Below are 13,642 nucleotides of genomic sequence, written 5' to 3' on the forward strand. Positions count from 1 at the left end.
CCAAAAATGCACAAAAAACAAAACTTACAGAGCTCCACTGACATCTTCATCCAAGAAAGTGTTAAGAATACTGGAGGAGGGGGTAATGACAAAGTTAGAGTCACAGGCCTACATTTTGTTAAAATGTTTTGCTGTTGTTGTCAGTTAAGATGGAGGGATATCCATATAGGCTGAGGCCACTCTCTCTTTGGGCATGTGGGCTCCTCTGGGAGACAAAGAGTCATAAAATCCAAGCAATAAAATATTCTTCACATTGACATGCTATACAAAAAGAGCATGTGGCCATAGTCTCTCTCCCTATCGCTACACGATGGGGCTTGAACTCAAATCTCCCATTTTCAGGTACTAAATAAATATTGGAGTGAGTGAGTGAGTGAGTGAGTGAAGAGTTTATGTCCTCCTTGGTGTTGAAGTTAGTTAAATTTTTGGTCTCATATTTTTTTATTGCCAGTCCTAGTTCCGTCCCTGTTTGACAAATCTTTTTTTCTTCAGTATGTCCGAAACCCTTACCCCCTATTGTTTTCATATATTACTAACTTGTAGCATGGCGTAGTGGTTTGAGTGTTGGACTACAACTCTGGAGACCAGGGTTTGTTTCACAGCTTGGCCATGAAACACACTGGGTGACCCTGGACAAGTCACATGCTCTCAGCCTCAGAAGAAGGCAAGTCCTCTGAACAAATCTTGCCAAGAAACCTCCATAATAGAGTTGCCTTAGGCTCACAATACACATACAAGATATTGATTCATACAAGATAGATCTGCAATTCCATCATCACTTTGCACTTTCAGGGAAGTTGTCCCCCCTCCTTGTTGGTGCAGCCTTTCTTACTGAAAATCCCTCTCCATACTCCACCACTATTATTAAGAATGTGGCACAATCAATTAGTCGCAATTGTTAGACAAACTTTATTTACACAGTGTGTATATATATATATATATATATATATATATATATATATATGACCAATGTATATGTAACCAACATAACCAACATGTCTATTTCCTTTGTGTCATTTGATAGATTGTAATTCCCTTTGGACAAGGGTCTCACAATTCTGTCCTGTTATATAATTTGTTAAATGGCATGTATGTATGTAGGATTTTTTAATGGGGAAAAGTATGAAAAAAGAGAAAAACCAATGATAAAAGATAGAAACAGAATAACCCACTTACTTACCATAGACAACTTGCTCTGTTCTCTTCTGTTATTCGAATGACAGGAATGGGATCAGGGATAGTCCAGGACAATCCCATGACAGATAGGAGAATTCTGATGGCAAAGAAGTAAAAGAGTGCAGATGGAAAGATTCTTGTGCAGGAGAAAGAAGAAATGCAAGATTAAAACTTACTGGGGGAAGAGCAGAGGCTGTAAAAAGAAGTCTAGAGTTTGGGACAGGTAGGGATACAGCCTTGAGAAAACAGAAACAGAAAAAGATAGGGATCCATGGTCTAGTGGTTTGAGTGCTGGACTACGATCTTGGAGACCAGGGTTCAAATTCCTGCTGGGCCATGAAGCCCACGGGGTGACCTTGGGTAAGTCGCACAATCTCAGCCTCAGGAGAAGGCAATGGCAAACCTCCCTTGAACAGATCTTGCCAAGAAAACCCTGCCATAGGGTCACCACTGGACTTAAAGGCGCACAACAAAAACTCATTCTACAAATCACCTTTTAGCCACAAGGTGGTGATATTGACCTACAGTTTTACACATGAAAAAATAAGACCAGTCCTTTATCAGGGAAAGAAAGAAAAAAGATGCAACGTGTTTAGTATGTTGTTACAGGCTTTGCTTTCTCCACTGATTTCTATTCTTGTTCATGGAATGCTTTCCTATGCAAGCAGCATCATGAGTCTTTCCCCCCAAAGAGCTTTTATACTGAGTCACAACCAAGGACACGTGGCTAGTTTCAAGCTCTCTTCTTAGAATGTAATGATTTGGCAATAGTGGGTTTGATCCAGGCTTAGTCACACTTTAGTTATTTATAATACATCTCAGTGATCTCAGTGGACCTACTCCAAGTATGAGTTAAACCCAGATTAACACACTGAGGGTGTAGCCACACTGCAGAATCCAAGCAGCTTGACATCACTTTAACTGCCATGACATCTCCTACAGAATCCCAGGATTTTTAGTTTGCTGAGGTCTGGTTGGAGCCTAGTTTGTTGGAGATCTCTGATGCCTCAACAATCTACAAATCCCAGGATTCTGTAGGACAGTCATGACAGTTAAAAGTGGTGTCAAACTGCTTTAATTCTGTAGTGTGGCTACACGCTGGGTGTATCGACACTACATATGTACAATTATCCCTCCATATCCATATCCATGGATTCAAACATATATACATTCCAAATGGCAAACCCTGATTTTGCCATTTTATATAAGGGACACCATTTTATTATTATACTGGACAAAATGGGATGTGCATCCATGGATGTGGCAATCTGTGGGGGTCCTGGAACCAAACCCCAGTGGATAACAAGGGCTTGCTGTATAGCACTTTGATCACATTTGAACTGTTCCTGCTTCACCCTAAGGAATCCTTGGATGTGTAGTTTGTCAATGCACTTAAAATTCCCAGCTAGAGAACTTAGTCCACACCTATTATCTGAAGCATTAGAGCTCTCTAGCAGACAATTGTGTGTATCTCACTGGAATACAAATCCCATTGGGATGGCATAGGGACAGTTAGAATGGAATCAAAGTGCTGTACATATGTAGTATGGATGCACTTACTTTTTACATCAGGTGAGAGGAATGTCTGGCTCTGGGACTGGCGCTCCACCCACATGATGTACTAACCTTGTCCTCTGAAGTTCCACCGAAAGTTACGGCATTGTTTCGTGGCACCCTTTTTTGGTTTTTCTGATCCCCTCCCCACCCCTTCTAGGGCATTCTGGGCAGTAAGAGAACAAATATGTTGGCACTTTTGGTTCCCCTTGGCCCCACTCACCACTGGAATAAAGCTGCTCAGCATTTCTGTGCAACTGAATCCAACTGTAGGGCTAGGAGATGTTCTCCAGTTTTGGTTTTCATTGACTGCAAGGTTTAGTTTTAGACTGACATCATATTCTGCAAGTGCACATTGTAATTCTCGATGACTGTTTTTCCAAAACAAATTTTCAGAGGAATGGTAAGGTTTTCAATATTTGTCATTCTTTAGCCCATCGTGGCAGAAACATGTACTCCTGTCCTTTCACTGAAACTTGGTTCTTTATCATCAGTATGCCATTCTTCCCAAACATACGGCTAAAGAAATGCTCAGTCAGAGCAAGTGTTTAATGTTGGCGTAGTTACTCATTTTCTCCCATAATAAATACAGTCAGCCCTCTATATCCACGGATTCTTTACCCACTGATACAAGCATCCACAACTTTAAAATATTCCAAAAAAATAGTTATTGGAAGATCCACTGAATTAATAAGAATATAATAGAGAACTATTAGAAAACTTTATATGTTAAAGAGATTTTGATTTTGAGGAAGAATAAGACAAGAAGCTGTCAGAAATAACAGAATAAACTATTGGGACAACATTAGGAAGTTAATTTGAGTTGCTAAAACAAGGGTTAAGATATATTATGACATTAGAAGTTGATGATAGAATAAGCACTGTACAGTATAAAGGAAATATCTATTGGAATATGGTGTTAGACTTAGAGAATAACCCGTATGTCTTATCTGTTTCTTCATTGTTTTCTTGTAAAAGTATTTTAATATCTGTGATATAAATTAGAAAAATAAAGTTAAAAAAAATTCCAAAAAGATAAAAATTCCAAAAAGCAAACATTGATTTTGCCATTTTATATAACGGACATAATTTTACTATCCATTGTATTTAACAGGACTTGAACTTTGGTGTCTATGGGGGTATTGGAACCAAACCCCAGCAGATACCATAAAGATGAGAAACATATTTACTATTTATACATATTCTCTGCTTATCTGCCCCAAAACGTATAAGGGAATATTCATTAAGAAAACTGTTTTTCTGAGCCCTTCACTGCAAGTGGAGCTAGAACGAGGGCTTTAAAGCAAAAGTTAGGTAGGCTGTCCAGAAGCGCTTCCTCTTAATAGCAGCAATAGAAGAAGTTTCTATTTCCCCTGTGGATTTTAAGAGTAGATTAGAGGCATATATTGGCCATACTTTCAGCGGAAAGAAAGAATGCTCTAACCTTTATGAGTCAGCGAGAAATGAGCTCTTTGGTTCCAAAAAGGATGTTTAAAATTTTGTATGACACAAACATTTCCACACTGGGGATGGGTGGACAATACTGCTCAGATTTTTCCCACCTACTACTTTTCTTTAAAATGTTAGTCAAACAGAAAAGCTCCAAACAACAAGAGAGAAACAAGTTAAATGTTAATTATAAGGAACATTTAGACCAAAGACATCTACGTATAAAAGGGGGTACCATTCTCCCACCTCAACTCAATCTCTCTCACTCCCCCAGGATATGTTCAATAAAGTGTGTCAATGAATTTCTTAGGCAAGGAATACTCAAGAGGTGTTTTTGCCAGTTTCTTCATCTGAAATATAGCCTACAGCAGCTGGTATTTGTTGGCAGTCTCCCAGCCAAGTGCTGATGGGTCTATGTTCCCTGGGAGGCATACTGCATTTCCCCCGCACTCCATAATGCTAAATGTTCATCTTACTGATACTCCTTTAGCTGATAAATAGCCTGTTCATGTAGCATCATAAGCTGTATAAGATTCTGTAAATTTAGAAAGAGGGCACTTATTTTCCTTTACTCTTAGTTCTCATTAGGATGAATCCATAACATTGCAATGTTTTCATGCAATAGTGGTTTCGTGGCTGGTTCTGTGGTACTGGATTAAAAAAAATCCCACAGATTCACAATTAACCATTAGGACCACAACATGCCTAGCAATCTTTCCTGTGGTATAAAACTGACTTTTTGTATCAGCAAAGTAGACTAAGCAATCAATGCCATAATTTTTTTCCTAAACCTAGCTTCTGCTTGAAAATAACTGCAGCAAAAAACTGAACATTTTAAAAATACTTTGCTTCCCCCTTCCAGCTCAGCTGCAGACTTGCCTTGAACACTCCAATTATGTTCTTGTTTTTCTTACATGGCTGCATCCTATTTCTGAACTCAAGTAGGCCTATATCAATTAAAACAATATGGCAAGAACACAAGGCTATTTCTCCTTCACCAGAGCTTCTGCCAATGTGCTAAAATTACTGTGAGGTTTCTGGAGGCTGTAATATTGCCTGTTTGTGACTGAAGCCACATCACAGGAATGCACACTGGCTGTACTTTCCTCCCAAGATTAATTGCACTGCCAGCTGTACATTCTATATCTACTAGAGATCAAAATGAACCTACTTACCATCACATCCATTAATGCTAAACTCATTGGTGCCGGTTTATTAGACAATCATGCTACTAAACAGTTTACAAACAATGAATTAAGTATGAGAGATATATTGAGTGCACACACATACAGGAAGTGAAATGTAGCAATTCCCACTACTGGCGAAACAAAATACATATTTAAAAATTACATAGAATATCAGATGATTTAGCTTCCTTCTGTCCCTAGTGTGCCTGACAAGGCTTTGCTAGAGAACAATGCCTCAATTTCCCTTTATTGCCAATTCCTGATACCAGTAATTATAACTAATAGTGGGAAAGGATGTAGAATATTGTAATACTCTACCTACCTGCAAGGCAAAAGCAGTTTTCATCTGTATGCTCTATAAGGGCAGGAACTCAGGAATCTTTTTTGCTTCTCTATGTAGACTGATGGCCTTTAAAAAAGCAGTTGTGTTTCTTTGGCCACTGGTTAGTTGTTGGGATACATCTGGACACATTCCAGCTTTCCTTGTGCACCCAGAGAAGGAGCAGACTCTCTCACTGGATAAGGCTACTCCGTCTTCCTTCCCCAGGTGCATCCCTGCAGAATATTGATGGCTGAGAGAATGAAGCATCCCTGTGCACCCAGGGAAAGAGATTCAGGATATTTATTACCCTACAGTACATTTGGGTGCTTCTGAAAGGTCCAGAGAGCAACTGCAAGTTTCCTCAGTGTGGTCCTCCATGCACCAACTTGATGTGGCTGTTTGAAATGGCAAGGTTTCATTTCTGCATTCAATTCTATCGCACTGGAGACTGGCTCCAGACAGTATGTTTTAGATCTGTTCCAGATGAAGGCAGGAGAGAAAAAACTGCTAGAGAGGGATGGAGAACCAACAAGAAGGCTGGAAAGATGAAGTGACTGTTGTTTGTTTCTGGGCTGTACAAGGATAACACAAAATGTGTGTGGATTGATCCTAAGCACCATCCTATTAATTAGGTATTGAATTCTTATTAATAATTACATCCTAGAAGCTCCCATATGTCATATGGATAGTTCTTCTCCCAATACATATCCACATCATCATTGTGTTCTACTTACTGTAGCCATTTGCCATGCAGACTTTTTCTGAACTTAGGCTGGTCTTCACATGACAGTTCTGCCAGTTTGTACCCCACTGGTGTTTAAAAGTGCATGGAAACCTTCACACAATGATGAGGCAAGTCAAGTAACACTTTATGGTGGCCTAAAGTGATTATCAGGACTAGAATGCATCATTTCATACTTTATTAAATTTTGTCACTAGTATTCCATCCTGGACAAATTCACAATCTTTATATGTAATAGCAATGCTTCCCATCTTAGTTTTATTAATACTTAATTTTAAAAAAACTTCCAGCTAAGGTAGGTGACTAGTGAAAATTTAGTAGGCGATTATGTACTGAAACCAGTCCTAAGAAGCAGCCAGGTACTGCCACTGCAAAGGTTTCTGCTACCACCCCTCCCCTTTTCTTCACTTTAATCAACTATTCATTCATCTTGGAGTCTATCAATAATTGTATTTCCTAGTTATGATATTGTATTCAAATATTATCCTATCGTAAGTAACCACTACCCTGTGCAGAATATATCACAGCAAAGAGCCAAAGGCGTTTATTGTGTGGAGGATGTAAGAGAGAGGATAGGTCTGCAGCTTCTGTTTAGTGACTCAGCAGCAAAATAGACATGCTTGTAGCAGCTGTTATCCAGTCTACTGCCAGCAAATTCACTGTAGCTGCCATTTAAGAGAAGTTTACATGGCATGGCTATTTTTATACAATGTTTTCTTGTGCAGCTGACTTTCAGAAGGACTGAAGTTCACTACAGTCCAACTGCTTATTTGGCAATTGTGCCTGTGATAGGCAGCTTTTCCATGAACAAAAGCCTCTGTGGCCTGTTAAAATGTTGGCCCTGTGATTATCACTTCCAAGTCAATTGGCACTTATACAAACTTTGGTAGAAAGGATGTCCAATGTTTCACTTCTGACTTGTCATATAAAGTCACAGGAAAAAACAACACAAGAATGAAAAAAAGCATTATTTATTTTCAAGTACAACTCAAAGTTGTATTCGTAAGAAAAGCACAAGGAATTGGCTATGCACATTTCAGTTCAACTTAAAAATGCATTCAGGTTTACAAATTTACAAACAGCACATAAAATGTATAGTTTGAACAGAATGCTCTTATATTTTTGCTCCTAAGGTTTTTACATTCGTTGAGTCTTTAACAAAGACAGCCTTATTTTTCAAAAAATACTCTGCATTTTTTTTGCACGAGGTGCTCTTTAAAATTATGGTTCAGAGCATAATACTGGGGTCTGGAATTAAAAATCAAGTATGGTAGCTAAAAAACAACAACTGTTTTTTGGAAGTTACCAGGTTTTAAGAAAACCTGAAGGACAGATGTTAAAAGGCTTTGGCCACTGATTAACAATCCAAACCTTTCCCAGGATGACCAGCAATTTCATACTACCATAACTGCAAGACTTTAATAGGAGCAAGGGATGAATATATGACTAGATTTTAATGGTGTTTTAGGGAGAGGAGCAAGGGGAGGGATGGCAGCAAACAGCTTGCAAATTATGTTCCAGATATGTTACAGAATTTACCATGATCAGATCTGGGCAACTGTCATTTTGTTTTGCTTAATTTCAATTTTCAGGTGGGTAATGCACATTAGGCCAAGGATCTGAGCTTCTTCTCCCAATTGCAGGACTCCAAATTAACCACGGATTATAGGCTTGTCCCAACTCTTCTGGACAGCTAACTGCTGGTGTGGTAGCAGGTGGTGGACGTGCATTTTCATTTCCAAGATCAATTCCTGGCAACGTGTTAGCAGGAGTGTTGAAAGGAAGGGTGTTGTTCAAATTACTTGACCAAATGGAACTGCTGAATGGAGTGGTGGTAGTTGACCACAGGCTGCCTGGGTTGCCAAGGATAGACTGCATTATCCAAAACAAAAACAAAAACAAAAATTGTAACACACAAGAAAAAAAGAGTTTCATCAGCTTTCAGATAAAAGTACCACTAAGTACTGTACATTAAATTATTAACATGAAATCATGGTATAGGACTCATTCTTTTATTGTGATTGCCTGCTAAAGTGCAAGCTATGTTAAACAATCTGGTCCTTCCAAATGTTAAGTTCACTTTATATTGATGTTAATAAAATAGGAAGAGCTTGTTATTAAAATAGGAAGAGAACCGGATGGAACTCACAGATTATGGTAAATTTCCTCATACACATTTACAAAGTCAAAAACCATGCTTTAAAGCAAAAACACATAAATATTCTGCTTAAAGGACTGCCATCAACATGAGGTACACTAAGCTATCCAATTGGCATTATTGTTGGTGGGAGAAAGTGATCATGGAAATGGTGGCCAGCCAGTAGCAGGCAGCACTGTAGTTGCCTTCAAGGTCAGAGTTACAGCTTGGGGTGCTCCTGGGTCCAACAGAATTACTCCATCAACAAGTGACAACTGTGGCTTACAGGACCTTTCCTGAACTGTTCCCTCACTTTGAATTAAGGGATATGGTTATGATTACCCATCGTTTAGTATCATTAGAAGTTCAAAACTGCACATAAGGCTACCTTTAAAAGCTTCAACTGATTCAGAATAAGATAGCTATGCTGGGTTGGACTAGCTATAATAAGCACATTACTCTAATATCTGAAAACTTCATAGTTTCCCTGGTTCTTTAAGGTTTTGATCTTTTAAACAAGATTTGTGATCAGAGAGTACCTGAATCACTACTTCCTCCTAAATGAACCCTCCAATGGCCGAGAGTTTTCAACTGTCTCTTTCTTGGTGCCCATATGGCCATTACCAAACACAACCCTCTGAATGACAAAGGTGGTATGGGACAGTTCTGGGAAGAAGGTTGTAGATGTGTGCTTTCAGTTGTTGCGAGGGGTCTGGCAAGATCTTTTGCAAAATCATGGCAAAAATGGTGGTGGCTTAGGAGGTGTGGCAATGGGCTTTGCCCCCCCATCCCCGGCACCCCAAAATAGCAAAAAAGGGATGTCAAGGAGTGACTAGCAATCAGTTCTCGTATTTGGAAATTACTTCCGGTTGTTGCTACCCACTCCCATTGGTGCAGCTCACAAAGGGCTGCGAAGTGCCAAAAATCCAATCTTTAGTGCATGCCCATCCTTTAACTACAACAACAGCAACTCTAATATAAAAACTCTAATACAAAATAAGAAAAACATACACTTACTGGAGTTGTATGAGTTGGGGATCCTGAACTTGTGGGCCAGGGAGGCATAAGATCTGTTGCTGAGGAGTCCCAGATGGATGAAGGAACACTAGTAAACTCACTCCAGTTTTGCTGAGAATCCTGGCTATATGCAGGTGATGACAGTCCAAGTTTACTGAAAACTTCTATGCGGGAGAAGGAAGGATAAAACACACTCATACTACATTCTGTCTTGATAGGTATGTAAACAATACAGGGTGAGTATCCCTTATCCAAGATGCTTAGAACCAAATATGTTTTGGATTTCAGATTCTTTTTTCTTCTTCTTCCTTTTTTGGATTTTGAAACATTCATAATGAGATATCCGACCCAAGTCTAAACAATATAGGTAATTTTATAGACAATATTTTAATAATTTTGTGATGATACAAAGATTGTGTACAATGAACTACCAGAAAGCAAAGATGTTACTATCTCACTCACCCATATGGATGATTTTTGGAGCATTTTAGAATTCCAAATAAGGGATACTCAATCTGTATCATGATTTTTAGTAGATTAACAGCTTTACACTGACATATGCAAAAGGAGACAGAAAAATTAATATATAGAACATATTTAACCGGGTATTAGTCAAACATGGTTTAAGATGAGTTCCACAGACACTGACAACAACAACAACAACAACAACAACATTTATTGATTAGTCCGTGGGCCATCTCAAAATACAACAAATACCACAGACACTGGTTAGCACTTGGGAATAAATGGCAATTCATTTACTACAACTAAGCTGGAAGGAGCTGTACAGAGCTTCCCAGTGTAATCATCCAATTTTTGCTATGACCTTTTTGTGAAGGACTGGCAGCTACTGGATAACTTGTGCCTTTTATATTTTGCTTTAAACATTTACATTCCTTGACCTAAAAGCTTTTAATGTTTTAAACATTAGCTGTTCCAATAAAATGTGTTTGTTTTTGTCCTGCAGGATAAAAAATTTACAGAGAAGATTTTAAATTCTTAAGATGTAATAGTTGGAGCTGACACTGAACTTTGACAGGTGGTACAGAAATGTGATCAGATCTCTTTTTTTAGACATGAGAACTAGTCATCTCAGCTAGAAGGGTTTGCTGAATTTTTTTCAGAAGACAAATTTCACTTAGTGTGTTCCTGCTACTCTCATTCCTCTAATTTTAGGATTGTTAAAGGCAGACTGTGACAACTGTGCTTGTCCTGTTTTTCATGCTGAGAGATGAGACATGCCCTTGTTCCCTTGTTTGGAACTGGAGAGAAGGAACGGAAAATATCCTTCACTGCTTTGAGATTTGGAGGGTTCCAATGCTCAAAGCAACTGCTGGCAATAGCCTTGCTCACCTCTCTATCTCTAAGCTGGAGAGAAAGCAGGAGCTAATTCACAAAGTAAAAGTATCTCTGTTACTCAAACAAAACTTTGCCTCTTCCTTAAGATCTGAGTGGAAAACTTAAATGTGGGAGGATGTTGGTGGTTGAGTACCAAAGTGTGCTTCTACTCCTCATGGCACAAATAAGTCTTGGCTACTTCTCCTAGACCTAGAAAAGCTAGAATTTGGGAGGAGAGCAGTAGCAGCCAAATTTTACTTCTTCTGTTGTCTATCTCTATCTCTAGAGTTCGAAAGAGGGAACAGGGGGTGTCTCAAATGTTTTACTACATTTTAAGGCCCTTCAGTCCCTAGCACAATTGCAGTGACCTTGCCTACTTCCAAATACAAACTTGGCAGTGAGGAAGCAGAGCAGAAGGCTGCTACCCTGAAATACAGATATAGCATGATGACAGGGAGCAACAATCTGAACTTAATAGATGTTGGCAGAAAAATTAGTTCCAACAGGTTTTACTCCCAGATATGTACATTTACCTTGGATAAAGCACCATTTAATACAACAGGCTTTATTTCTAAGTAGATATGATCAAAGCTGCAAGCGTTTGGCTACAAAGAATACTGGCTTGGCTGCGATGGTCAGCCAAAATGAGTAGACCCCTTGATTGGAGGCAATGTCTGCAAACAACTTTAAAAGTCTGCACTTGTGGGAAAATAAAACTGCACAACTAACAGCAGATGTGGGATGTGGATTTTTCCTTAAGTTTAGCAATACAGACATTGTTCATTCTTATGGCCACTCCTCTGATTCTTTCTGCTGTCCATTTTATACTTGTCATTTTATACCAGGAAAGATTCTGAAAGGCAAGCTTTATGTTATTAAAATGGATGTTACAGAAACCTTTTCACAAAGTTCTAGCTAGCTCTAAATCATTTCTGCCACAACATGGCAGAAACATGTGTCATTTTGCTTCTGGGCAGAAAGCCTGACAGATTTGGCAGTTTCCTCCCTAGACATCCAAGTTCTTTTGTCAGTTTCTAATCAAGAGGGAAAGGTCTGTTTGTTTATCCATGGAGAAAAAGGCTCTTGTCAATTTCATAATATAGCCAAACACGGCATATTCAATGTGTACATATTCAGTACACAGATAATGCTGTCAATTTCCTCAAGTATTACATAGGTTCATGGCTCTTAAAATTAAACCTCCTGCCTGTTTAGCAGAAGCAGTTGGTTCCTAAGAGAGAATGAACATGCATTCCTTCATTCTCCACCACAACTTATTTCTTTGTCTCAGCTGGATAGAGTCCACTAGGTTATGTAACTTTCTATTTTTCAAACCACTAAACCAACACACCCATTTCACACACTTGCCTCCAGGCTGTAAAACACATTACAACATATCACTCACCTCCGGTTAGATTAAAAGAGTTTCCAAATGCTGAAAAGGAGTTGAGAGGTGTGAAGTCTGGGCTGCTAGGATTGCTTATAGGACTCCACAAACCAGAACTAAGGATAGCAAGAAAGAAGATAATTTCATTAGGAAAGTGAAAAACACCCCAGACACAACCAAACAGTATATGGACTATAATTATCCAGTACTGCAAATAATAATCCTAACACAATGCCAATTTTGCATGTGGTAATACAGTCCGTCCTCGCCTTACACGGGGGATCCGTTCCAGATCCCTCCGCGTAAGGTGAATTCCGCCTATGCTCGAGCCCCATTGGAAACAATGGGGCTCGTGCGCGGCGGCACGGGCGTGCGCGGGGCGCAATGGGTGTGTGCGCCCATTCAATTGAATGGGACGCGCTGCCCCTTCTGCCCTGTGCGCGCGCCGCGGCTTGAGCGTGTATGCTCAAGGCCGCGTATGGCGTGGGCGCACTGTACAGGTGAATTCTAGTATCTATTATTTATGGGTATGCACCAGTAGAACTATGGCCAGATTGAAAAAACTGTCTCTAAATTGGTAAGACATTTTATTCTTGCCTGTAGAACTGAGAAATGCATCTATGAATCCCATTTTCCAATGTGTTATGTAAGGAGGAAACTATTTTTATTCTGTCATTCAAAATACAAACAAGCAATATAGTCCTAAGTAGCTTGTCCCTGAATTTAGAGACTTCAAACAAGGTGAAGCTTTGATAGCTTGCAACATGTATTTTGTGTATTTGAATTGGCCAATAAAGCTATCACTGGTTTGTGAATTTAAGGCTGTTGTAAATTATTGAAATGAAGATTCGTAAAATGTATGACAAATAGGACTTTACAGGCACAGTCTATATGATTAGAAAATCAAGGTGCAGGAGGAAAATCTGCTGTTGTCATACCCTTAACTGCTTGGCCTTTTATTTTAGAAAGGGTGATTCAAGGTACCTGTCAGAGCCATCACTGTCAACAGCCGTGTTTGACACATTCGTACAGCCAGAAACCTCAGTTTTAGCTGGAATAGGCTTTACTAGGCCGCTACCACCTGCAACAAGAGGTTTAAATCAGCAAACCAAGCCAGCATTGCAATTCCATACTAAGAACTTTTCCAGATCTGTATGTTACCTGGGCTCTTGTCATAACCTGCAGCTACAGCAGCAAAAGTAGGATTTCCATTCCTGCCAGGGAGAGAGGCTGCCTTTGCCACCTTATGTTTGACACCACTCAGCAATTTGCTTTTTGGTTCACTATAAATGTGAAAGAAAGAGATGATGATCATTCACAGCTCAACTATATT

At 39.3% G+C, this 13,642-nt stretch overlaps 1 protein-coding gene across 1 annotated transcript in view; it reads right to left on the bottom strand.

Moving 5' to 3' along the window:
- Window positions 1-7,385: 7,385 nt before the first annotated feature.
- TMEM131 (transmembrane protein 131) overlaps window positions 7,386-13,642 on the bottom strand; it is a 98,607-nt gene continuing 92,350 nt past the window's right edge. Inside the window, exons 37-41 of the mRNA XM_089508413.1 lie at window positions 13,471-13,592; window positions 13,294-13,390; window positions 12,328-12,425; window positions 9,585-9,748; window positions 7,386-8,302 (exon numbers count right to left, since the gene is read on the bottom strand). Of these exons, the coding sequence (XP_089364539.1) occupies window positions 8,012-8,302; window positions 9,585-9,748; window positions 12,328-12,425; window positions 13,294-13,390; window positions 13,471-13,592 (772 nt within the window). The 3' untranslated portion in view covers window positions 7,386-8,011. The remainder of the gene's footprint in view (window positions 8,303-9,584; window positions 9,749-12,327; window positions 12,426-13,293; window positions 13,391-13,470; window positions 13,593-13,642) is intronic.

This window comes from Sceloporus occidentalis, unplaced genomic scaffold (assembly GCF_023333645.1).
Source record: "Sceloporus occidentalis isolate IW3139 unplaced genomic scaffold, rSceOcc1.0.p SCAF_2, whole genome shotgun sequence".
In the NCBI taxonomy this organism is placed as follows: Eukaryota; Metazoa; Chordata; class Lepidosauria; order Squamata; family Phrynosomatidae; genus Sceloporus; species Sceloporus occidentalis.